This window comes from Schistocerca gregaria, chromosome X (genome assembly GCF_023897955.1).
Source record: "Schistocerca gregaria isolate iqSchGreg1 chromosome X, iqSchGreg1.2, whole genome shotgun sequence".
NCBI classification, from domain to species: domain Eukaryota; kingdom Metazoa; phylum Arthropoda; class Insecta; order Orthoptera; family Acrididae; genus Schistocerca; species Schistocerca gregaria.
Window position 1 is genome coordinate 630,011,364 of NC_064931.1, and position 26,484 is coordinate 630,037,847.

General features: G+C 37.7%; 1 protein-coding gene across 1 annotated transcript; it reads left to right on the forward strand.

The window, feature by feature from the left end:
- Positions 1 to 110: 110 nt before the first annotated feature.
- On the forward strand, positions 111 to 24,710 carry LOC126298737 (uncharacterized). Its single transcript, XM_049990175.1, has 6 exons — positions 111 to 624; positions 940 to 1,172; positions 2,225 to 2,443; positions 16,975 to 17,160; positions 22,899 to 23,139; positions 23,889 to 24,710. The coding sequence occupies exons 1-6, from the start codon at positions 521 to 523 to the stop codon at positions 23,986 to 23,988; spliced, it is 1,083 nt and encodes a 360-aa protein (XP_049846132.1). The 5' UTR covers positions 111 to 520; the 3' UTR covers positions 23,989 to 24,710.
- The last annotated feature ends 1,774 nt before the right edge of the window (positions 24,711 to 26,484 follow it).

Consider the following 26,484-nt stretch of genomic DNA (forward strand, 5'->3'; position numbering starts at 1 on the left):
ACAAATCTAGAAATATACCAGATCCCCTATATATCACTCCCATAGTGTTCGCGAAGACAAGATTAGGGTAATTACAGTGCGATAACAGAGGCTTTTGAACAGTCATTCTTCTCTCGCTCCATAGGTGAATTGAACGGGAAGTGCCCTCTGGCATGAACTTCATAGTAGTTTGCAGAGTATGGATGTGAAACTGTACATGTTTCATCTCCCGTTTCCCAATTGGGTTTCTATCGTCTCGCGTTTGAACGTGGCCAAGGATTTACTATCGACAATGTAATGTATCGATAGTATTCGAGAGTTGTCGATTTCTAACAATGTGATTAGCTAGTATCCGATTATATCGATAATCCTATAAGTTCTTTGTTTAAGATTAATCACCCGCGTCTCAGTAAGTCCCGAAAAGAAATAATGGGTTGGGTGGTGGTGGGAAAGTGAGGGGAGGGAGAGAGACAGGGACTCCATACATTTGTGCAGTTTTGTAACGTAATGAGTGTGTTGCATTTGAAGGGAATGATAATGCATGAAGAACGATGATTGGCATCAAATTGCGTACCATAGGACCGAGAAGGTTACATTGTTGCGGGTATTAAGGAGGATGGATAAAGCTAGTAAAGCTTTGCGAAGGTACATTAGGCTCTTAAATATATTTCTCTGGTAGAGAATACATGAGAAACTCTGTGTTACACATTAGCAGTAATTAATTATAAATAACCAAGTCGTCACTATTTTGGTATGTCTTAATTCCTTCATTGCAAGTGCGTACCTCACATTTTAATTTCTTGTTCCTTGCAGTTTTGTTGGTGGTTAAATATCAAATTTATTTTGTAGTTCCGTTTGAATCGTCATTCATTTAGATAAGTAGCCTAATGATGATTATAATTCTGTAGAGTTTCCATACTCTGTACCACAGAAATAAGATAAAAATATACGATGTTATAGGAGCAGTGTTTGTATAAAATCAATGGGAATGGGCCATCGTGATCTGAATATGGTAATCTCAGAGCTTAAAGCCGTGCGATCTACAGCAAAAGCCTTTATTGTGGCGCAGAATACAGCTGTTATGGAATTGATGAAATGGGCATCTGGTGATGAGAATGAAGCAATAAAAAATACGTTCATTTATATAGCAGAACTGAATTCTTTGTGGACTGAAGTGCAGAAGGAATTTTCAGGTAACCTGTTTACATTTACTGTTCAGATTTACACATAAGAAACCATAAGTATGCAAGGTATTGGTTTTTCCTTTATCCTGTTTTTTGCATTTACAGATATGTTAGCTGTGGGGCTGCTTTTGGCTTGTAGTTGTTGCAGGGTAACTTGGTATCTTTCAATTTAACAGTTTGCTTAATGCCTCTTATTTCCTGTAGTTGGGGAGTTCATGATGGTATATGAGAAAGTTAGTCATGAAAGACGAATCTTGGTCTCTCAGTATTTATTTATTGGTCCCCTGAATCATTCTTGTACAAGACATGCATATGATATTTTTAAAAAATTCATTGCGGTATAAGAAAAGTCATAGTATTGCTGTGGTTGATTTTACGAAGAAATATAATGAAAACTACATTATATGATTTTTTGTAAGTACACACAGTAATGTTGTATTAATAGACTTCTTTTAAATTTGGAGTGGAAGACTAGTCTGTACATCTGAGGTATTAATATTGTGATGGGCAGTTATGTTGGAAATTGTAAACTGATCTCAGTGCCTAGTATGATTAGGTTATTGAAATTCTGTATATTTGTCCTTAGTTAAAAATGAGACATGGCCATGGAATAAACTGGTGTTCCCTTTTAAGTTTCATTCTTGCAGTCACTAAAATTTAAAGTTACACAAATATTCTTTGAATTGTAGATGTCTGAACTTTTATAATGTGTGTTAATGCCCTGATTAGTAGATCCATTACTAGAACATGAAATGGGAATGAATTCAAACCTTTTGTCAGCTTGCTATGTAAAAAAAAACCTTCTTAAGCATCATCTGGAGTAGATCCAATTATAATTATTGGTATATGAGATTCTGTTACACCTTGATCTCCGCATGCACAAATATGTGAATGTCTATTAGAACTGAATGCTTCCTCTATATCACTAACTTTTCCCCTCTTGTTGCAAGTCATGTATTAATTAACAGAATGGAACTTCATACTGTTGATTATGAAAGTTGTATACTTTGAGTTTTTGTGTGATTTCACTTGCTAAGATTATATAATTTTCTTTTCATCAGAAAATCTGAAGGAGTTTAGCCATCAGTTTGAAATGATTCTGGAGGGTGAGCAGCACATGGATCAAGTTAGAAATCGGTTGAGTGTATGTGAGAATAAGGAGCAAAAAATTAGAAAGGAAATACAGAAATCAGCAAGAAAGAGCACAGCAGAAGAACTACAGCAGCTAGAAGCAAAGTTAGTGCAGGCTAAGCAATCTAAAGAACTTGCACAATATGAAGGTAATTTTGATTCTTCCTTTTCCTCACCGGCTTTGTGTTGATTGTATTATGGGTTCATGACATTATTGTATTTTAATTATTTTTGTATGATTCTGATGTTGAAAAATGCATTGAAGTGAGAGTGTGCTTATGTGTGTAAGTCGTCATCCAATGCCTAATGAGTTAGAGCTGGCATTATATTTTGTTCACTTCAAAGTACTTTTATATGAAACTTCAGCCTGAACTGCACCTCTCTTGCTAAATATTTATTACAGCACTTTCAAAGGTAGATTAATTGTATATCACTAAATTTGCATTAGCCAGAAGCTGAGTTCAGATCCAATTCAAGTCCTTTATGCATTAGAAAATGCGTGGTTTCATGTAACACAACTGGCAAATGCCAGCCGAGTTCCTTCTAGAATACAGCTGACTCTTCCATTCTTTTTGATATCATAACAGAGACTATTTTTCAATCCCATGGACTAAATTGATGATGTAGTGTTACAGTTTGAAAGGGAAACGGTAACTTGCCAGATGAGCTCTGTAACATGACTATCTGAGATGAGCATACTTTTTAAACTGTAAGTTAATATTGTAATCAGTCACTAGTTTTTCTAATAGGCTATATGCATATATTTCTGATTTAAGCAGTGTTTTCATGAACTGATAGCATCACAGCTGTTTCCACTTCCGTGGCCTAGACAGACATATTAAATTGATTCCTCACCCAAGGGCTTGCTTTCCTCAAAATATTAAAACTAAAAGAGGGAGGAATTGATGTAAAGCATTTTAAAGTTTACAGACATAGCGTGTGGCATAGACTTGGCTAGCTGAAGTAAAAATGAGAGCTGTTAGTCCCATCTGCTGTAAACAATGAAACTTTGAAGTGTTTGTGAGAATTTGTTTGGTATAAAAATTGCAAACCAGTGCACTTTTATTGTAGATGTGTGTGGAAATGTGAAAACCATGTCCAGATTAGTCAGTTTCATTGGTTTGTTGGTGGCTCACAATGGCCATTGCTGTCAGTAAGGCATTAAATTCTAAGTTCTTGAAATTGGAAAGTTGATGTAATTTATTCTACCCGTGTCACGAGTATTAGTTTAGATAAATGAACTGAAGACATATAGCTATCATTCATAGAATGCACAGGCAAAAATTACAAAATTGCAGTCCATTGGGAAACACCTGAGAACATGCAGATAATTCCTAGTCCTACTGGTTATCTTATAAGAGTGGCCATCTACCTTTAGTGTTCAGAGTAAGAGAAAATATGTTTACTACTTCTGGGAAATAAAGCTATACTCTGCACATGAGCATGAATTCCTTGCTTATTCATGAGGGCTGTTTTCTATTTGTTCTCATCTCTTGCCATCATAAATGACATTCACCTCATACTGTGTCTGTAGAGTGTGTGCATACAGTGACTGCAGTCACTCCTCTGTATAGATCCTGTTTGACTATATTAGCATTACATAACATTAAGTTATTTCATTTCTGCCTTGGAATGGTTCAGAACACATGAAATGAGCCATAACTACCAAGTGGCAAATCGGTACAAATTCAGAATGACTGTACTGCAGCTTCAATACAGTCACTAGAAAATACAAGTTTGTAAACACTTGTGGACTCAGTTCTGATAGCGTTGGCACATAGACACATTTCGCAAGAGACGGAAGTCTCTTCACTCCCCAATGGTTGAGACGGGCTGTGTCATGGTGAGTAGGCAGCACAACGATGTTACCCTGACAAGAACTACCTGGAAGTTAGCAGGATCCAACCTCAAACAAAACTGGCCTCCTGCGATGCTGCTTCATGGCAGAGGTGAGCCGGTGGTGCCTTGGAACTATAAGCCTTCCTAGCATCTCATTGGCACCTTGTGATACCGTTTTGCTATGCAGTATCTCTGCAGTGGTTGATATTTCTTGTGCCGCTCTCGACACTGCAAAACATATTAGCCATTATTGAAAAATTAGTATGTTGACTAGCAATCGAGATATTTGACACCCCCCCCCCCCCTCTGGCTGTCTCTCTCTCTCTCTCTGTCTTTCTTTCTTTCTCTTCATTATTGGGCCTGTCAATGTTTCAGCATCCCTAGTATACAGTAAGCTATTACCTTTACTCCTAAATTATTTACATTGTACCAGGACTTTGCAGTACTATGTTAGTTGAAAATCATGGGGACCACAAAAATTTTGTTTTGTGGCTTTAACTGGATTGCCATTCTCTTCCTATCAAATCAAAATAACCCACTTTCCTGGAGCTTGGGTATATGGGGGAAAATGGTTGGCTTATTTTGATAAATATTAAACTGTTGCGTCAATTGTCGGGGGACAAAAGTCATCTCCTCATCTTGGCACTGATGATTTGGAAAATGTAAAATAAAATCTGTGTACTGTCTTTTACTGTATGTTAACTATGTCAATGTACATGGAAGTCAGTATTTTATGTAAGGACCTTCATTACAATGTCAACATGCCAAAAACAGGAATCTGCAAATTTTGTTGACTTCTTTTGTGAATGATATCACAATGAAGTAACTCCTATTTGTTAAACATAGACAGTTTTCAGAGATGACAGTACAAAAAAAAAATTAATAAATAAATAAAATGCGATAAATGTTTAAATTTCCTTAACGTCATTACAGTTGACATTTTTTCTTATGATGAGGACATGAAATTCAGTGGATAATCTGTCTCAGTTACTTAAGGTAAACTCTATATATCCCACACTTTGCTGAAACCATTCCCATGTCTGCAAACTGCATTTTAATACTGCATGACGACCAGTCTCCAGGTTGGTGGAAGTGACACAAGCAGGAATTTCACACATTTGTTAGTACACTGACATGACAAAAAATTCATGGGATAGCAGTATGCTCGTTTACAGATGGCGGTAGTATCATGTACACAAGGTATAAACGGGCAGCGCATTGATGGAGCTGTCATTTGTATTCTGGTGATTCATGTGGAAAGATTTGCGACATGATTATGACCACATGACAAGAGTTAACAGGCTTTGAATGCGGAATGTAAGGTGGAGCTAGACAGGAGCACGAGACATTCCATTCTGAAAATCGTTGGGGAATTTAATGTTCTGAACTCCACAGTGTCAAGAGTGTGCCGAGAATGCCAAATTTCAGGTATTACCTCTCACTACGTGCAACACAGTAGCCGACAGCCCACTTAATGACTGAGAGCAATGGTGTTTGTGTAGAGTTGTCAGTGCTAACAGAGCTTTTCCATTTACTTGTTGAGTCCGTGCCATGTTGAGCTGCTGCACTAAGACAGGCAAAAGGAGGTGCCACATATTAGGAGGTATCCCATGACTTTTGGCACCTCAGTGTATAAGAACTGTTGAAAGATGATGATAGCTCTGACGACACCAACAAGGAGCTGTTGATACAGTAACTTGCTGGACAGTGTGCTAACTACAAGAAAGCATTGTATTTCTGCATTGATCAGAATTATAAGATGTGTATGTGACAAATCTATTTTCGTATAACATTCACCTTCTTTGAGACCAGAAAAAAATCTTCTGTAGGTCAGATTGGGTCAGTGACAGATTGATCACTGTTTACCTTAAAAACCCCACATAATGTGCGAAGTCTACTTGTTTTGCAAATCACTGTGAAGAATGCTGTCTGGTGCTCAGATTAGAATCAATGTTGGACCTGAGTTTCTCCGGGCGTATACAACTTTCAAATAACTAATGGGAATTCAGCCTGGTAACACTTTCAGCGACCGCCAATGTTTCGGCAGGAGAACACCCTGCCATTTTCAAGGCAAACTGCAATGGACAGGCAATGTACAAGCAAATTTAAAACCTCGGTTCTTGGACTGATGCAGGAAAGATAACACACACATTGAACACTAGTGCCACCAAAGATGACCAAAGTCAGAGCTATCGATAGTGAGGCTGTGATAACTTTCATAGCATTCATAGTCTCACTATCGATAGCTCTGACTTTGGTCATCTTTTGTGGCACTAGTGTTCAAGGTGTGTGTTATTTTTCCTGAGTCAGTCTGAGAACCGAGGTTTTAAATTTGCTTGTACGTCGCCTGTCCGTTGCAGTTTGTCTTGAAAATGGAGGGGTGTTCTCCCACCGAAATATCGGCGGCAGCTGAAAGTGTTACCTGGCTGAATTCCCGGAAGTTATTTGATAGAATCAATGTTGTCCTAGATGGCCTAGTTCAGCTATGATACCTTCATGTAAGGCATGACAGTGAGACAAGCCTGAACCAAATATGGGTGAGCAGGGACAAATATTTCAGAAAATTCCATGTATAAATTCTCCACTGTCTCAATCAGTATTGTCACAGAAATTAGATTAACCTGCTCGTGTACCAAGTAACCAATATTATTGAATGTGCCTAGCTCAAATAAGGTTTGAATGCCGGAACACAGTACTAACAAAACGGTTATGCCTCTAAATGTGTTTGTCAATAACTGGGACTGTGAATTGACCTTTGATTGGAACCAAGCACCCTTTGCTTGAGAATAAGTAATTACTGTGAGATTCCAACTTTTAACGTGAGATAAGTTTGCCAATTCATCAGTGAGCCAGATGGTCCCAAATCAAAATGAAACTTGTCCTGTCAGACAAGTCTGTAGGAAATTTTTGATATCTGCCAATTTCTGGATGCCACTGTATGTGTGTATGATGCACAACATTGTCCTGTTACAAATGAGGTTGTCAGTGAATGGTGTGTGGTTGACAAATACTTCTAACATCAAATTGTTGCCATCAAAAACACAAATTCAGCTTTTGGTTTACTGTATGGTGTGTGTGTGTGTGAGAGAGAGAGAGATTAAAAACTGGGGGTGGGATGGAAGGCAATTGCAGTATATGCTTGCGGAAATGGGGCTTATGAATGTACTTGCTGCCGGTGATGTGTAAGACACCTGAGCTGTGCTGGAGGAGTATGACTTCTGAGGAAAAGGGGAGTGGTAGAAAGAGGTACCAGAGTTGTCTGTGGCATGATTACAACACAGTCATTCATTCAATACAGAGACATATTAACTGCATTGAAGATGCCACGCCGTACTGCTGTCTGAACTAACTCAGAACTTTGTGCTATTAACAAAACTTTAAATAATGATGGGTTTGGCTTGTTTAATTTCTGCATTCCAACCTCTTTTATCAGGTCTAATTGTACACTGCAATCATGGATCAAGGAGTCTGTATGAGATTACCCACAATGAGGATGCTCATAAACAAATTCACAATATCGATTTAATCAGTTCAGTTCTGCTCGCCAATGTGAGCAGGATCGTGGGGGAGCTTTTGTAACCAAAGTAATGCAGCTGATCTACACGGGTCCATTTGCTATGTTATTTTTACTTGAAAATACAGCAAATGTACGGAATATTGGGTCTATTGAGGAGACTGACGTTTCCTGAGAACACTAAGCAAAAACTCAACAGCTGAACTGTGAACTCTGTTACCTAATTTGGTGCAAAATGATGCAAAAGAGATTTTGGGAAAACTTCCCACTCATCAACACACTTGTTCTAAGAGAGAGAAACAGAGGTTTCTAATGACATTGAATGCGCTGCTGTGAGCTTAGACACCTGTTGTTTTAGGTTTTCTTGGTGGTTTTCTAGAATTTCCAACAGTACATGTTCTATGGTGATATCAAATGGATTTGTTGCTTCGTCAGCAATTTTGTGATATTGTATGTGAAACTAAGTTTATTGTACACAAGACAAGACTCACTTGAATCAATGATAAATGCATACCAGCACTGATGACTGTAGAAAAGCCAAGTCGTTTACAGATTCTGCAGACAAATCTATCCAAAATTAATGTCTGGCTTGTTAACAATTTCACAGCAATATTCGCAGTAAGAATTGCTTTTTGGTTTCATCCAAATAGCTTTTGGTTGGTGAGAGCAGACTGGATCTGTAGCCTTAGGCCACAATCATTATAGGGCACTGTTTTACAGGTGATGCAATGTGTGACCCAAGATTTCTAGTAATGGCAGAAAGCAGTGTCACTGGTGGTGGCCTCAATTCTGTGACTGGTGAAGCTGAATGAGCATATCCATTATTGCCACTGCCAGTATCAGATGCAGCCGCAACACAGTGTCCGTATTTGCTTCTTACAAACATTATTGTGGTATTTGTTTACTACCATAGTAGTAGGCCCCAGTACTATAACACCATTTCATCATACAGCTCTTGAACATAAAAAACACACATCTGAGCTGATTTAATGAAAATGATAAATATTTTGATGATAATTGTTCCGCAACTATAAAGCTGATATACAGCACACATAAACAGAGATATGCCATCCTCAGCCAACCAGCAGCTTTAGATTTGTTAAATGTAGGACTTTCATGTAGGCTGTCTAAGCAGAACTTCTCAACTTCTGCAGTACACGGTTCATTGTTTGATGTTTGCCTTCAGATTTTTGTAGTGTTTATAAAATGTTAGTGTTCTGTCCTATTTGATTTCCAAGTACTTTGAATTAGATCATTGCTTAGCATTCATACTCATCTCTGTATCAGTGTAGTCTTTTCTTTCCTTCGTGTTTCATGCACAGAATCTGCATACTTGTGTCTTGTGAAGCTGTGTCCTAACTAGACATGCAGCACCGCACAAAAATGCACGGTGCAGAGGAGCACAGAACCGCATAGAATGGAACAGAGTTTTCGCAGGTGCCGATGACTCCATCCAACATAACATGCTGTGTGCTCTCTACCAAGGTGCCGATGACTCCATCCAACATAACACGCTGTGTCCACCCTACCAAGAAACCTCAATCTAGTAACTTTGAGTGTACTGAGGGAAGCGTGTTGGGTCCCTTGCTGTTCATGTTGTATATTAATGACCTTGTGGACAAAATTAATAATAACCTCAGTTGTTTTGCAGATGGTAAAGTTATATACAGTGAAATACAGTCTGAATGAAGCTGTACAAATGTTCAGTCAGATCTTGATAAGTGGTGCACAACATTGGCAACTTGCTTTACATGTCAAAAAAGTAACACTGTGCACTTCACAAAAATAACAAAGTAATCTATGAATATGAATTCAGTTGGTATTTATAAACTCATGCAAATACTTGGGTGTAACATTAGTAGAGACATGAAGTAGGATGATTATGTAGGCTCAATTGTAAGTAAAGCAGGTAGCAGACCTTGGTTTATTCATAGAATACTAGGAAAAAGTAATCAGTATACAAAGGAGATTGCTTACAAGTCATTCATATGACCTGTGTGGGACCCGTACCAAATAGGACTGGCAGGAGATATTGAATGTGTACAGAGAAGGGCAGCACAAATGGTTTCAAGTTTGTTTGACCCACTGGGAAGTTTCACTGAATGTTGAAAGAACTGAACTGGCAGACTCTTCAATATAGACAGAGCCTACTCTGAGAAAGTCTACAAGTTTCAAGAATTGGCTTTAAGCGATGACTAGCAACATACAACCACCCCTTACACATCACTTCCATAGGGATCATGAAGGTAAGATTCGATTAATTACAGCACACACAGAGGCATTTAAATAATCATTTTTCCTGCATTCCTCACATGAATGGAATGGAAAAAGTTCTAATAACCAGTACAGTGGGGCATACCCTCTGCCATACAGTTCAATGTGATTCACAGAGTTTGGATGTAGATGTAGATTAGTGGAGAACCTTATCAACAAAATTGGGAGCCATGAAGTAGACAAAGTGAAGGACTTTTGCTGTCTTGAAAGCAAAGTGACACATGATGGATTTAGCAAGGATGACATAATAAGCAGATTAGCACAGACAAAGAAAACATTCCTGTCCAAAACAAGCCTATGAGTATCAAACATCGGCCTTAATTTGAGGAATACATTTCTGAGGTTGTATAACTGGAGCACAGCATTGTATGGGACTGAATCGTGGACTGTATGAAAACCAGAAAAGAAGAGAATTGAAGCATTTGAGATATGGTGGTATAGAAGGATACTGAAAATTAAGTGGACTGATAAGACATGAGAAGGTTCTCCACAGAACCGGTGAGGAGAAAAATGTGGAAAACATTGAGAAGAAGAAGGGACAGGATGATTGGTCATGCGTTAAGACATAAGGTAATAAACTCCATACTTCTACAGGGAGCTGTAGACACTAAAAACTGTAACGGAAGACAGACATTAGAATATATCCAGCAAATAATTGAGGACATAGGATAAGGTTACTACTCTTTAGGTGAAGCAGTTGACACAGGAGAGGAACTTGTGGTGGGCCGTATCAAACCAGTCAGAAGATGGATGACCCCAAATAAAAGTGATGGAAAGTTTGGGCATCTTTATCACATGTTGTCAGAAAACTTCAAACACTTTGATTGAATCCATAAGATGTCCCTCCTGAAATCTGCAGTGCTGAGTTTTATATTCATGACAGAATTCTTGTGTACCATGGCTTACCATCAATTCTCTTGGGTATACTTTTTTGTGTCACCTATGACAGGATACATCACGAAACCGACCAGCTCATTTATACAAAAGATGGCAATTTTAGATTCTAGATCACAGTTACATTCCATCATAGGTTGAAAGGGTTTATTTTTTAAATAAAATGATTTGACAAAAATGTGTTGACCGTAGCAAATTATTATCCAGCATGAAGTGTACAACAGTACACATAATGTGGTTAAGTTTTGTTTTCTACTAACCAAATTGTTTGGTATCCTAACATTATATACGTACTGAATTGAACATATTTTTTGACATTTTGCACTATGTCATTGAAAACTGCCATTTTTGCATGATGTATTGTGTTAAGGCGGGTTCACAAATGCAACGAAAGTGTTGGCACAGCTAATGGCGTACTGCAGTTGGATGTGTGAACTCCCGGTTTTTGTGGCACAACTTAAAAGATGCAACTTTTGTCACGCCACAAAAATTTCGTCTTGGTTGTACTTTGTTGCACCACTTTCCTACCACCACTGCTCCCTGGCCACAATATTGTGAAACATGAGCATTCTGTCACAGTTATTGTGCAGTAATTGCTGCTGTACTCCATTTGATTTCAGTTCGTTTTTATTTTATTTCTGAAGAAAATGAAAACAATGGCTAGCAGGTACACTTTTGCATCTTCTAGAAATACAAGGACAGCAACCTGTGTTTGATTTTCTTCAGCAATATGTGTGTGTGTGTGTGTGTGTGTGTACAATATTTGGAAATCATTGACATATCCCACAAAGGGATAAATAAATAAAGTTAATATATGTAACCAAAAAAGTAAGTCATATAAATTTCATAATTTGTGAGACCAGGCATTGTATAAATTGTGGATTATATGCAGGAAATAGCTCCAGAGTGTGACTTGGCAGCTGTAAAACTAAAAATTATTTATTCTAAATGCCTATATCAATGAAAACAATAAGATTCTCAAATCTTGGAAGAGTGACATGTCTGTAAATGATATTTATATACCAGCTGTTGGTTAGTTTGCCATTGCAGAGAGCATTTTTGCCTCTGAGTTTTATTTATTTTACAAATATGTTTGTTTCACTTGATTTATCCCTATGCAGAAACTCTTTTCACATCCAGCATTTGCGTTTCGTCTTCCTTGTATTCAACTCTTATCACAGCTCTATCGCCATAACCTGCACTATAACTTTTATACCTGCCCATCTGGTTTCAGTTGATACCATATTCAAAGCTGTGCAATCACCTAGAATTTGTGGCCTCCTGTGGGAACAGTAGCTCACGATGCCACTACAGCAAACCACAAGCTGTGGTGCCACGTTAGATGTATGTGTGAACCTGGCTTTATTGTTTAAATGAAATTTTTATGTGTCTTGATGCAGCTTGTGGTGTTTAGTGACAATTGACATTTCATCTGCTACTTGATACTCAATCACTGGAAGTAATGTAGAGAGATGGAAACCCTTAGATGTCAGCAGTTAAAGAAGGCAGGGAAGTGAGTGTGACAGAAATGAGAGTGTGGTCTGGCATTGGCAGCCAGAGACAGTGATCATGCGTGTATGAGCTGCATTTGTGTTAATATGTGTGTGTGTGTGTGTGTGTGTGTGTGTGTGTGTGTGTGTGTATTTCAGATGAATGCCTTCTGGCTGAAAGCTGACGTGTTTAGTAGTCTCTTCATTGTGCCTGTCTGTGACTCAATATCTCTGCTACATGATGAGTAGCAATCCATCCTTTTCATAATATTGTCATTATTCCATCCTGAATAGAGTGTGAAGGGAGTTTCATGAACAGTCATGCATTAACAGGGTGTATACGCTCCGGGACAACTGGGAAATCCAGGAAAATCCTGGGAATTTTTTATCTGGAAGAAACCCAGGAAAAATCTGGGAATTTTCTAGAATTCCAGGAATTTTTCATTGTTTTAGTCTTTAGTTAAATCTGTAATTTTGACTGGTAAGAACTGATGAACAGCAAAAGTGTCAGGGGCTTTAGGGCAAAGACTATAGAGTACTTCGTAGCAGCAAACTGCTTCCGATGAGCATGACATCACAACTGTTTACATTAAGTTTGTTTCGAGCAGTTGCCAGCGAGTGCATGCACAGGTGAAGTCTGGCTGTAGCAGTAGCAAGAAGCAGTCATGCTACATAGAAAAATTTTTATGGTGCGCCCAAGCTGCCAGATTCACACATATGCAGAACGGTCTGTATTTAGTGGGGACGGGGATAGTCACCCGTGTTTACTTTTACAGATTTCGCTGTTTCCTTATCTCCTATTTCCTCTCTGTTTACAGTTCACAAGTCAAATGGAACCAAAACAGTTTTCTGGGGCTGGGAGCTATCAAGTGAATTAAAATACATTCACATAATTACTGAAGACTGTTATTAGTTCCGGTTTTCTGATTTAATTTTATTTGCACGACTTTGCAGGCAAGCATTAATCACCTTGCACAACAATGGAGTTATTTTTGTCGGTCTGCTAAAGAAATGTGGCTTTTGTTAATCTTTTCCACAGATGCAGTCAATTTATAAGAAATAAAGTGTTTCATTCCACAATATTGGCTAGTTTCAACTGTTCACTGAATTTCAAGTGCACATTTTCATCTTCTGGCATGTATAGCATTATGCCACAATATAGAATCAAACATGAGACAATACAATACTGCCTTTTTATTTTATGATATCATGTAAGATGCCTTAATGTGTATGAACATATGGGCTTCCTACGTCATTGTAGCTGCCTACATGCAGTAATACCTGTTTTCTGGTACTCTTTGGCAGCTGCTGAAATGAACCCATGTCTAAGAGGCCGCGAGAAAATATTGTGAATGGTTCTTCGAAAAGTGTTATTTTCAAAAGAAATTTTCTTTTACGCAGTATGAACTATTTTACATGTGGGAATGTGCAATGAATTTCTAAAATCATTGTGCGTTTGACTCTCATTTAAAACTTAAAACTTTCATGACTAGCCACTTAGAATAATCTCGAGCCCAGAAGACCAGACATTAGTGTCATTGTTTAAATTTTGCTGCACATTTGTGTATTGTATCTTAAAGTGTAAAACACGCTAAAAAGACCAATGTTACACATGAAAGCTTAACTTTTCTTGTGGCATATTAATCTTCAAGACCAGCATTATATGTGAAAACTGAGCTTTTCTTGTAGTAATACCATGTACATTAATTTAAATCATTAACTTTTCCTATTTGTGCGTTCATGCTACTTAACAGTGATGCTATTGGCTGACTAAATCACGTGTCCTATGCTCTGAATATCTGCTGTGATTAGCTGATGAGATCATGTGTCATGAGCTATGATTGACTTACGATAGCGCATTGAGATCTCTGTTTCAATGCTTTGAAAACTAACATGCTGTGTTTGGTGGAATTCAGATTTATACTTGAATATGAAAGTATGCAGCGTACATGTTGCTGCACATCAAAAATCTTACCAAAATGCGTTTCTCTTCCCTGACTTCCCCTCCCCCCGCCCCCATACCTCCCCTGAGTTTCGTTTTCTAAAGTTCCAGGGCGTTCTCGCTAGTGTATAAAACCATTACCATTCAAAGCATTGATGTTTTTACAACTCCAAGGGAAAGTACTCTGTCACTTATTATGGAAAAAGTGTATTTTCACCTTGGAAGAAGTGTATTTTCAAGTGGGTAAAAGCGTGTTTTTAACCGGGAGATCCGGGAAAAATCTGGGAAATTTTGTTTCTTGTCCACGTATACACCCTGATTAAGTCCTACAAGATGCCACTATTACAGGTGCTTACAGCATTAGACAATGTGAAAAGGCCTGAGTTCAGTATAGAATTATAGCCGTAAATGGAGAAAGGTGATTTTATGGAAGGAGTAATTTTTTCTGATGAATGGCATCTGTAACAGAGGTGCATTCCAAGCAGAGAGCTGTCATTGAGTTTCTTTTGGCAGAGAACCAGAACATGGCTGATATTCATAGGCCCTTGCAGTATGTCTATGGAAACCTGGCAGTGAACAAAAGCATACTGAGTTCGTGGGTGTAGCATCTGTCATCACTGCAAGGAGGTTGTGCAGACCTGTCTGATCTTCTGTTTGTTGGCGAGCTGCACACAGCTGTGACTCCTGCAATGTTTGAATGTGCGGACACACTCATATGATGTGCGGATACACACTTGTGATGTGATTGACAAATCACAGTCAAACACCTTGCTGCTCAACTGGACGTCTCCTTTGCCATTGCTTACATACTTACCCATCGGTTGGGGTAATCAAAGCTGTATGTTCGCTAGGTTCCGCACTGCCTAGGAGAAAACTGTAAAGAGCAACGAAGAACCATCTGTGCAGAATTGCTTGCATGTTACAAGGATGATAATGCCAATTGTATTTCAAACATCTTCACAGATGATGAAAAGGGTTTATCACTACAAACTGTAAACAAACAGCAATCCCTGAAGTGGTGCCATGTCACCTCTCCTCTAAAGAAAAATTTTGAAGCCACACCCTCAGCCAGTATAAGGTCACATTGATGGTCTTCTGTTCTCAGAAGGGGTTATTCCATTTGATGTTTTTCCCCGTGGTGCAACAATCAACTCTGAAGTGTATTGTGCTACACCCAGGAAATTGAAGAAACGACTTCAGCGTTTTCATTAGCCAATAAATGCAAATGAACTCCTCATTTTCCATGACAATGCAAGGCCTCACACAACTCCGGTCACCTAAGGGGAGCTCAAAAAACTTCATTACACTGTTCTTTCTCATTTAATATACAGCCTGGATCTTCCTCCTTCCGACTTCTGTCTGTTTGGCCCAATGAAGGATGCACTCCATGGGAAGCTGTACATCAATGATGGGGAGGTTATTGATGCAGCAAGATGATGGCTCTGACATTGACCAGTAGAGTGGTGCCATGTGAGCATACAAGTCCTCCCCGTAAGGTGGTGTAAGACTGTCACATTGAACAGAGATTATGTTGAAAAATTAGCCAAAAGAGTGGCGAGTAATATGGTGTTGTGGAACTTTGAAATACAACCAATCTGCTTTCAGAAAGAAAAAAAGTGTTGCATTTCTTATTGAATGGCTCTTGTGTGATTTCTGAACTTGTTAGGAAACTTGTTGTTACCTGAATGCAGTAGCAATTGCATTGATTGTGTTATATAGTCGAAATGAGCTTTTTTCCCCTTTACACAGGAATACATGAGGGATTTTAAATTGTGTTCATGCAGCACCGAATTGTATGTACAGTTTTTCTTACGTCATACTCTTCACTAAATCTTTCACCATACAGTTCATTTCTCTAGACATTTGTTAAAGATGAAGCTTGTCCATTATTGTGTACATCCACATAGCAGCATCATGGTAGCACATTCACAGCAAGTCATTCTAACAGACATTCTAAACAGCTTCTGGAGATAGTTTATTGCTGGATAGATGTGTGTTGTGTGAGCCAGGAAGCAACTGATGTAAGATGGTAGATTTCAGAAATTTGAGTAGTTTCTGCCTCTTTTGATGTTTGCTACAACTGATACGAGATGTTATTTATCTGTTTTTGAAAGTGCAGCTATCTTATTTGTACGAGCCAAACAAAAATAAACACAGTAAACAAAAACCATTCCCATGCAGGTGTGTGTGTGTGTGTGTGTGTGTGTGTGTGTGTGTGTGTGGGTGGGTGGGTGGGTGGGTGGGTGTATGTATAGACAAAGCTCAACAACTAGCCATACTAACCATAACAATATTGGTGTGCAGATGAAGTTACTTATGTGTTAGCAGTATTATTTGTATTCAGTAACATTAGAGCTTTTTCAGAATATTGTTGATTTTGTGCATTCAGCACTTACAATGTTTTATTTTGGATGGTGCCGGCATGTTATTCATCTCAGTTTATATCCTTCCAGAAAATCTTCATTTGTATGCAGTACAATCTGTAAATATGTGGTATGATTTTTGGGCCAGTCCAAACACCACAGCAGTCAGTGTTTGAAGCACCTTGTAGTGGCTCTTAGCAATGTTTTAATATAGTTGATTTGCTAAAAATTGTTTTTGATAGTATCAGAAGTTGCAGAATAAATGTGTGGAAGAAGCAAAGTATCATGTTAAATTTAGTTTTAAGCCTGTAATTGCATAATGCAGACATGGCGCATTTCACATGGTGATATAATTCTATTTCAGCAATGGAGTGCATGAAAGAGAAAGAAGCAGTCAAGCTTATTAGAATAAAAGAAGGCATGCTGAAGCTGTCAGAATCATATTTAGAATTGGCTCACAAATGTCATGTAATATTTGAGGCCCAGCGTGATGTTGCCTCAGAAATTCCAGATGTGCAGGACCAAAATATTCATGAAATCACATATACTGGTAAGTAAATACTTCTTAAGTAGCATGGAGAAACCACATTTAGACTTATAGCTGAATTTGAGATAAAGTAACAGGGACATAAATAAACAGAAATTGTCATTACTTTTAAAGTTTGTGTAACCTGACAATTCCTGAATGAAAAACGTGAACTGTTACTCTCCAATGACAGAGGAACATGGTACAGTAGTTAACCCTTGATCGGATGTGCCTGTGTATAAAGTGCGCCAATCACAAGTAACATTGTACCATTGTTGTTTTACAATGTGAGCCTATACATATTCATTAATTATTACTTCAGCTAACACAGTAATAAGATGTGCTGTCGTATGTCCAGATGACCAGCAATAATATATAATAAACAGTGAGCTAGGTGAGAAAAAAATTACAATCTGTCTAAGAAAATAACCCAGATTCTGAGCTAGTAGCACAATCCCACAATGAGGGAGATATCTATGAGATAATTAGTAATAAAATAAGCGAATGGTAGGAATCCGATGCAACTGCGCTGTTTAATGTTTCGAAAGGGTCCTTATTGTGGGGTAACATGGCGACAACAGAGTCATACAATGAAAGGTTTATTTTATTATTGTTTAATTAAACAGTGATTTAGCTCATATAATGCCAGTTTATTTTATCATTGTTTCATTAAACTAAGATTAAACTCTAATTTTGTTCTTACACGTTTACCTTGGTAACATAAAGACAGCTATTCTTTACATGTGTTCAAAGTGTGCCACATGTCCGCTCGTGTTATGAAAAATGGTGTGCCTGCTCGAGGGCTAAGTGGGATTCAGTCCTCATGTGACCATCGTGATTTATGTTTTCCGTTTCTCCTTTAAACTCTTGAAAGTGTGTGCCATAATAGACACAACCTGTTTCCTTTCCAGTTCTTGCCTATTCTAATTTTGTGCACCATATTTAATAACCTTGTCATGTTAATACGTATGGTGATGCACACCAATTACAGTACAGTTATTTAATGGTATGTGCACAGATTTCTATTTCATTAGTTGTAATACAAACTGTACATTAGAAAAATAAAGAATTTTTCAGCTCTGTTCAGTGCACCTCTTTATTGCTTGGAACTCCCTGTTTGCAGTGTGTGTGCTACTCTTATCATTCCTGTGGTTGTGTGCCATTTGACATTTGTTTCTTATTGGCTCTTAGGGTAAAGCAGATTGAGGACTCCTTATTTGATTCCTGGGGAAGTAAATGATGTCCAGACATACTGATCACAGAAGAATGTTTTGTTTTGAAAGCTGAAGGAATAAAAGATATTGTGTATGTGTGTGTTTGAACTATTTAACTGTTTATATGTTGTATAATATAAAAGATTTTTGCAATGTCATACTGAAAACTGTATCAGAATATACAGAAAAATACTTCCAAACCATAGTTCGGTTCTGACAGTGTATGAACCACCAAAACTCCGATAGCAATCTACTGTTTGCTCTTGGGCACTATTTCGACAAAATTTGGGAAAGGCAGATGCAATTTCTCACAGGCAGATTTTCAATTCCATGAATTGCCTTGAAATTCTAATGACACACTTTGTCATGTGTGAATTCTGTTAACTGCTTTGAAATAATGTGTGTTGTCATAGAAGCTGTTCAAAAAATTCAAATCTCCTAGTGACACAGTGTGTCACATGTGAATACTTTGTGTTCCTTTTCCTTCTTGGTGCAAGTATTGTATAAATCTGAATGCGGGCTTTTCAGCAGACGACAAAGTGCCACGGTGTGTGAGATTCTTGTGTACTATGTATACAGGCAGTCGAATCAAAGGCATCTTCTTAGCAACATATGGCAGATCCTTTGGCGCTAATGATGGGAATTACATGGTATGGAATGTACTGCACAATACGCTGAAAGTATTACGAAGTCATTGTGATCCATAAGTTTTCTACTTCCATCCACAACTAACAGAGATGATTTGAAACTAAATCCAAGATGCACACACCACACTCAGTGGCATTCCATATGTGCTCAGTATGTTTGAGATAGGATGATAGGAGTAGTAGGACTTGTTGCTGTTATAATGTCAAGTTGAACAAATATATTTCAAATGACACAACACATATAAGTCACAGAGCAAGTTGATAAGCAAGACATGTTAACACGGTAACATTCGAATGAGCACTGAATCCAAGTATAGTGGCCGCTGGCTGGCTGGCCGCTTAGGTGGCGCAGCTGCTGCATGGCTGGCAGACAGCGCCGCATGTAGAGGACGCGCGTAATTGCGCGGCGGCACTTTGAATGATCGGTGAGGCACAACAGTTGCAGTTTTCAGTTTGAAGACTGGTGTGATGCTACTTTCCATGCTACTCTATCTTGTGCAAGCCTCTTCAGCTTCAAATAACTACTGCAACTTATATCCTTCTGAATTTGGATACTGTAGTCATCTCTTGGACTTCCTCTATGATTCCGCACACCCCCCTCCACCCCTGCTTTCCCTTCACTATTAAAGTGGTGATCCCTTGATGTCTCAGAATGTGTCCTATCAACCACTCCCTTCTTCTAGTCAGGTTGTGCCACAGATGGCATTTTTCCCAAATCCTGTTCAGTACCTCATCATTAGTTACATGATCTATCCATCTAATCTTCAGCACTCTTCTGTAGCATCACATTTCAAAAGCTTCTATTCTCTTCTTGTTTAAACTGTTCATTGTCCATATTTCACTTCTATACATGGCTACACTCCATACAAATATTTTCAGAAAAGACTTCCTAACACTGACATCTATATTCAGTGCTAACAAATCCCTCGTCACACTTTTCTTGTCGCAGTCAGTCTACATTTTATATCCTCTCTACTTCAGCCATGATCAGTTATTTTGCTATCCAAATTGCAAAACTCATCAACTATGTTAAGTTTCTTGTTTCTTAATCTAATTCCCACAGCATCACCTGATCTAATTCAACTACGTTCCATCATCGTTGTTTTTCTTTCATTCATGTTCATCTTCCTTTCAAGACTGTCCATTCTATTCACCTGCTATTCCAAGTCCTTTGCTGTCTCTGACAGAATTACAGTATCATTGGTAAACCTAAAAGTTTTTATTTCTTCGTCCAGAACTTTAATTCCTGCTCCAAATTTTTCTTTGGCTTTCTTTACTGCTTGCTTGATGTACAGATTGAATAAGATCGAGGATAGGCTATAACCATGTCTCACTCCCTTTTCAAACACTGCTTCCCTTTCATGCCCCTCAGTTATTATTACTGTTGGCTGATTTCTGTACTAGTTTTAAATAGCCTTTCACTCCCTGAATTTTACTCCTGCTACATTCAGAATTTCAAAGAGTGTATTTCAGTCAACAATCGTCAAAAGCTTCTAAGTTCACAGATGCTATAAATATAGGTTTGCCTTTCCTTAATCTGTCTTCTAAGATAAGTCGTAGTGCCAGTATTGCCTCAAGTGTTCCTACATTTCTCTGGAATCCAAACTGATTTTCCCCAAGGACAGCTTCTACTAGTTTTTCCATTCTTCTGTGAAGAATCCATGTTAGTATTTTGCAACCATGATTTATTAAACTGATAGTTCGGTTACTTTCACTCCTATGAACAACTGCTTTCTTTGGAATTGGAATTGTTACATTCTTTCTGAAGTCTGTTTCATACATCTTGCGCACCAGATGGAATAGTTTTGTCATGACTGGCTCTCGCAAAGATATCAGTAGTTCAGATGGAATGTTATCTACTCCAGAGGCTGTTTTGACTGAGGTCTTTTAGTGCTCTGTCAAATTCATCTCGGAGTATCCATCATATCTTTATCTACTTCCTCTTCCCACTCTATAATACTATCTTCAAGTTCATTGCCCTAGCATAATCGCTCTACATATTTCCTTCCACCTTCCAGCTTTCCCTTGTTTGCTTAGGACTGGTTTTACATCTGAGCTCTTGGTACTCCTACAGCTGCTTCTCTTGTCTCCAAAGGCCTCTTTAATTTTCCTGTTGGTGGTCTTTATCTTTCCTGTAGTGAAATGTGCTGCTAAATCCTTACACTTGTCCTCCAGCCATTCCTGCTTAACCATTTTGCACTTCTTGTCAGCACATAACCACTTCCATACCTGAGGAGTTTTCCTCAAATCATCCTGTCAAAATTCAGGAATAATAATGTGGTGCATCATTTGTCTGTAATTACAGGTTGACTGCAGGGTGCTTTAAGTAAACAAACAGATGCACTTGTTCAGACAGTAGATTCCTGCACCACTTTCCAATGAGAGGCACATAAGGGGCCCCAATTCATCCCTTGCATGCAACATCCACAAGAGAATATCTCCACCACCTGCTGCAATAGTGATTTGCTACACTGTGGCTTGTCAGTCTGCTGTTACGCTCTGTAACTGTCATCAGCGACCTATCATTAGCACATTGTTTGTGGCAGTTGACTTTAGCAGAGATGTTTTACCCAAACCAAGGTAATCGTGCTACACACTTGACACATAAAAATTCTAGTGGCTGCACAACATTGAAGTGAGAGTGCCCCTTGTGCCAAGTATCGACAATCTGGTCACATTCAAATTCACTGATATTAGGTGACTTGACTCCTCTGTGGCTGATTGTCAAGTCAGTGCCTAAAATGAAGTCTGACAACATTCCAGTCATGGGACACACTGAACTCTTTTTCATATAAAATGACAACAGGAGCACTGCATAACCAACACAGCAATTATCTGTAGTTTGTTCACAATGAGTTTATTTATCAAGCCTGCTTTTGGTTTTCTGTGGTTTAAGTAATTAATTTCATATAAATGGTGAGATGATCCCCTTAGATCAAAGTCAACCTCACTGTTGCATGCTTCAACTTCTCACAGAAAAGGCTGTAATGATAACTTGATTTATACATTAGGTTATGTAGCAGTTTGTCAGTGATGTTTAAATTAGAGACCAGTATAGTGAGTGAATATGGTCAGCCTCATATTTTTAATACTGAAAGCAGTCTGAGTATGATTATGCCATTATTGATCTGTAGCACAAGGAGAGAGGGAACGGAGAGGTGTTAATGAGCAGCAGGCATCACATTGAATTTTTTTTGTATTTTTGTAATGTTTTATAGAGTATATCTCCACTTGTGACTTGAAATTAATTTCTTTTTCCTTGATTCATAGTGTGATGTACTTTTTCTGAGTATTATTAGTTATAAACTGTTACTATGAACAGAAGTCAAGTTTGTGCCATTCCATCATTGCATTGGTATAAGGAGCAGCAACTCAATATATTTATTATGTATTTAGGTTTCCATCACAGTTGTTATGTTGCCCTGGAGTATGAACAAGTCTTTTGAATGTGCCATTGGAATTATGCCACAGTCAAACCACATTTGTTATGTTGACCTGATGTATGACCAAGTCTTTTGAATGTTTCATTGGAATTGTTACAGTCAAACATTATAGAGATGCAGGTAATGATTTGAAAATGACTACAAATGTTTGAAACTAGTCAGCATTAAAAATTAGTCTGCAAATGTGACAGGAACATAAATAAACAATAAAAGAAGTCTAGTTGTTTCTATTTGTTTCTTTCTTTCTCAAATGTTGTTTACTTTGTTCACTCAGTTCGTTTTGTTCAGTTAATAGTTTTTATTGGCTCAATTTATTATGTGTTCGGCAAATCATTTTTAGTAATTTGTGAGAAACTGTGCACATTACACACAGTAATTTTAACATTTTTGTAGAGCTAACTGTGTGTATTATCATCAGCGAACATAACCAGAATTAAAATGTGTAACTTCTCTGATAGGTAATGAAGCAGCAAGGCAATCTGTGACAAGAGCAAAGGAACAAGTGCAGCGATACCAAAGACGTTCTTATCATTTACTGCCTCGTGCTCCACCATTGATGGATGATTGTGGTCCACCTCCTCCATACTCACCAGTCCTTTCACAGGAAGTGCACAGGCATTCACATGGCTCAGACCGTACTAACCTGCATCATAGATCACACACTGGTGGTTATCCAGACAGAAGACTGACTGATCAACGGTGAGATATTTTAATAAAAGGCTCTGAATTTTTTATAGTGGCTCTGTTATAAGAGCTAATTTTCAAAGTGCAGTTGTTGTTGTAATATTGGATAGTCATGCTTATGTTAAAAGCCCCAAATAAGTATAACTAAAAGAAGAACATACCAATAAGGTAATAAGTATTCATAAGACTGATAGCTTTCACTATTTACACTGCACTTATTTTAGCATGTTGTCAGACACATCCCATAAATCTGTGCAGTTCGTTAATTATTTCATTTTCTCCATGTGCCACAAATTTCATTTTCTTTAAATCTGCGTGGGTCGGACTTGACAGCTTTTATTGTATCTCAGATGGGAAACATTGTGTCTTTGAGAGTATCCACACCATTTAGTTAGCTGGAGGAGTAATATAGTTATTTCATTGAACTAAAAATCCTCAACTTCGAGAAAGTTAAATAATGTATGTGAAATATTATGAAGATAACCAGTACCATGAAGTTAAGGTACTGAGTTGTGGATAGGCACATAAACAAGAACTAGAACTTTGTATTTAGTTTACAAGCAGTAAACACACACACACACACACACACACACACACTCTGTCTTTTGGAAGCTAAGCTACCATGTTCCAATTCCTGTTTATGCGCCTGTCTACCGCTAAACACCCCCAATTTATGGTGAGTGGTTACATATTACATTTGCATTTTGTGGATATAAAGTTCGTAAATGTAACCACAATGTTATTTTCTATTTTCTCTGTAACAGGTATTCTGTTGGTTCATTGAGTGGTACAGATGTGCGATGGAACCAGAACTATGAAGAGGAGTTGGCTGGAGCTGTGAGCAGATTCAGAATTGGAGAATGATCTGTTAAAAACTTTTTAATGTGTTATCTTGTAAATGGCTTGTATTTTATAACATAAGCCTCCATTAAGTGACAGAAGAAGGGAATTTTCTACTGTGTGTGGAAGACGTATTGGAAAACTCAAAATAAAGTTTCAGAAGAGTGGCTTTTGTGATTATAGGCTCAGTATACTGGTATACTAAATGTTATATGCACAAATTGACCACTATGTATATTGCTGAGCACAGGGAGGATCAGTCCCTTCATGTTGGCAGTGTGTGAGGTGGTTTAATGGTTTGCTAATTCCCTGGAAGCTTTACTATCTTTGCGTTAAACTGTGAACAGAATGAAATTCTGCAGCACAGATTGGTGATATGACAGGCATGTGTAAATGTAGTATGGCACAACTTCTTTTGCACTATGACAGTGGTAGTGCTAATCATACTGATTATTCACTTATAAAAATGTATTTGAAAGCTTAGGTTCTTACAGGAGACAGACTGAATACAATATCTTTGTTTACACATGACAAATCCATTTTCTCAATCAATATCTATCTTTTTTTTGCCAAATATGTGTCACTCCTGTAGAGTAAAGATAAGACAGAAATAATTATTAATCAGATTTTTGATGTTGGATAAGGTCCAGTCCATGTGGCATTATAGTAATATTGATTGTATGCATATGTTGCTTGAACAGTGAATGTAACGTACCACAATTCTAATTAAATACCCTGAGAAAAATTGTCTTTGTTATCATTTCAGGAAACAGGCAATATTTCTGAGAGAGATTGACCTTATGTAATGTAACATAATATTTTACTACTTTATCTAAAAGAATCATCAACTTGTTATACAACAGCACTGATAATTGTAATTAGCATTTATTGGTGTGAGTTAACAGACCAGTAATCTCATATTATCAAATGAGATGGTGCAGTAGTGATATGTTGTCCTGTATTAATTTGTCAACTGTCAGTAACATTCTGTGGTCATTAATGAGAAGGAATCGTCCATTATTGCCCTGGGCAAAGTGGTGGAGGTGATTTGCCAATGCCTGATTTTTGAGTTAATGATGAAGGATTATCTTTGTGTGAATGACTCTCATGACCATTTGTGCAGTGTAATTCCTTGTTTTTCCCCTTTTTTGTGGTTGAGTGGAATTGTAAGCAGAGAGAGGCTGGGACTTGGTGGTAGTAGTTAGTGTACTCCCCTTATAATATCATCAAATGTGCCATTGAATTTAATGTTACTGTCCTACAGATGAATCACCAGCAACATTGTTTTGTACCTTCACACTTTTAGATATTGCTAGCAGGTTTGAAATCTAACATAGAACACAGTCTTATAATCAGATTTGTATGCTGCCCTCATCAATCCAGCTTATAACTACAGTAAATTATAGCAATGGAAAATTTTTCCACCATCATTTCAACTAGCTACCTTCAAGTTGAGTGCCAGCGTGGTGTAATGCCAGCAATCTCAACTGTGAGGTAGGGATGAGACATCAAAAGATAAGTATCGATATTCGATATAATTGAATCTCAACTGTGGGGTAGGGACGAGACATCGAAAGATAAGTATTGATATTTGATATAATTGAATATTGCCACACTAAAAATCAATATTGTCGAATAATCATATAAAAATGTCCATATTCTGGTACATCAGTGCCAAAATTTAGATATGGAATTCAAATTATAACTTGTGATGTCATTGTTATTTAGAACTTTGAAGAGTGGGTTTAATGAATTAAAATAAGGAAAACCAAATTTGATACTAAATTATTTTACATATAAAAAGAGAAAAGTCTTAGAGAAAAATAAAAGAAGTTATACTAGAGCATATGAAATAATAGAGAGGAAAAACAATAAAATATGGATCGTATTTGTTGGCATGGTGTGCTCTTAATCTACTTCTCTGACTGGAAATCACTTCACCAGCTTTTGAAAATAGTCTTCCTGCCGGAACTGAAGTCCCTTCAACTGATAAATATTTCCTAGCTGTATAATACAGGATGGAACTAGGTTGAGATATTTCCCTTCAGATTGCGAATGGATTATCTCCTAACTGTCCAGGGAAGGGAATCCGTAAATACCTGATAATTCTGGAGCAGTGTTTTCAATGTCTTGAGTTACTATTTTTTAATTTTGTTATTCTTATTTTTATTTTTATCTTCCATGTTTCGAGATTTACACTTCAAACTTTTCTACCAACCTTACTTTCGAGTGAGAGGAGGTTACCAAAACACGCAACTGACAACAATCAAAAGTTCTGTAGGAACTTCAAAGCAAATAACTGTAGGTACAGTTCCTATGTTGTAATTATTTCAGTATCAAAAAGATGGCAGAGTTACGTTTTCTCTGTTATGAGTCAGATGACAAAATAATATTATCCAATTATATTAGAACAAAACATCAATGTTACTTATATATAGGCTAGGTAAATATTGATTAAAAATATTGTGTAACTGATTCAGATGAATCAATACGTTGATATATCCTTGTCTGATATCCCAG

Excerpts from the sequence above, each read along its gene's own strand:
- LOC126298737 (XM_049990175.1), top strand. The coding sequence starts at position 521 with ATGAAGAACGATGATTGGCATCAAATTGCGTACCATAGGACCGAGAAG. Across the intron at positions 625-939 it reads GCTAGTAAAGCTTTGCGAAG|GAGCAGTGTTTGTATAAAAT; the intron begins GTACATTAGGCT and ends ACGATGTTATAG. Across the intron at positions 1,173-2,224 it reads AGTGCAGAAGGAATTTTCAG|AAAATCTGAAGGAGTTTAGC; the intron begins GTAACCTGTTTA and ends TCTTTTCATCAG.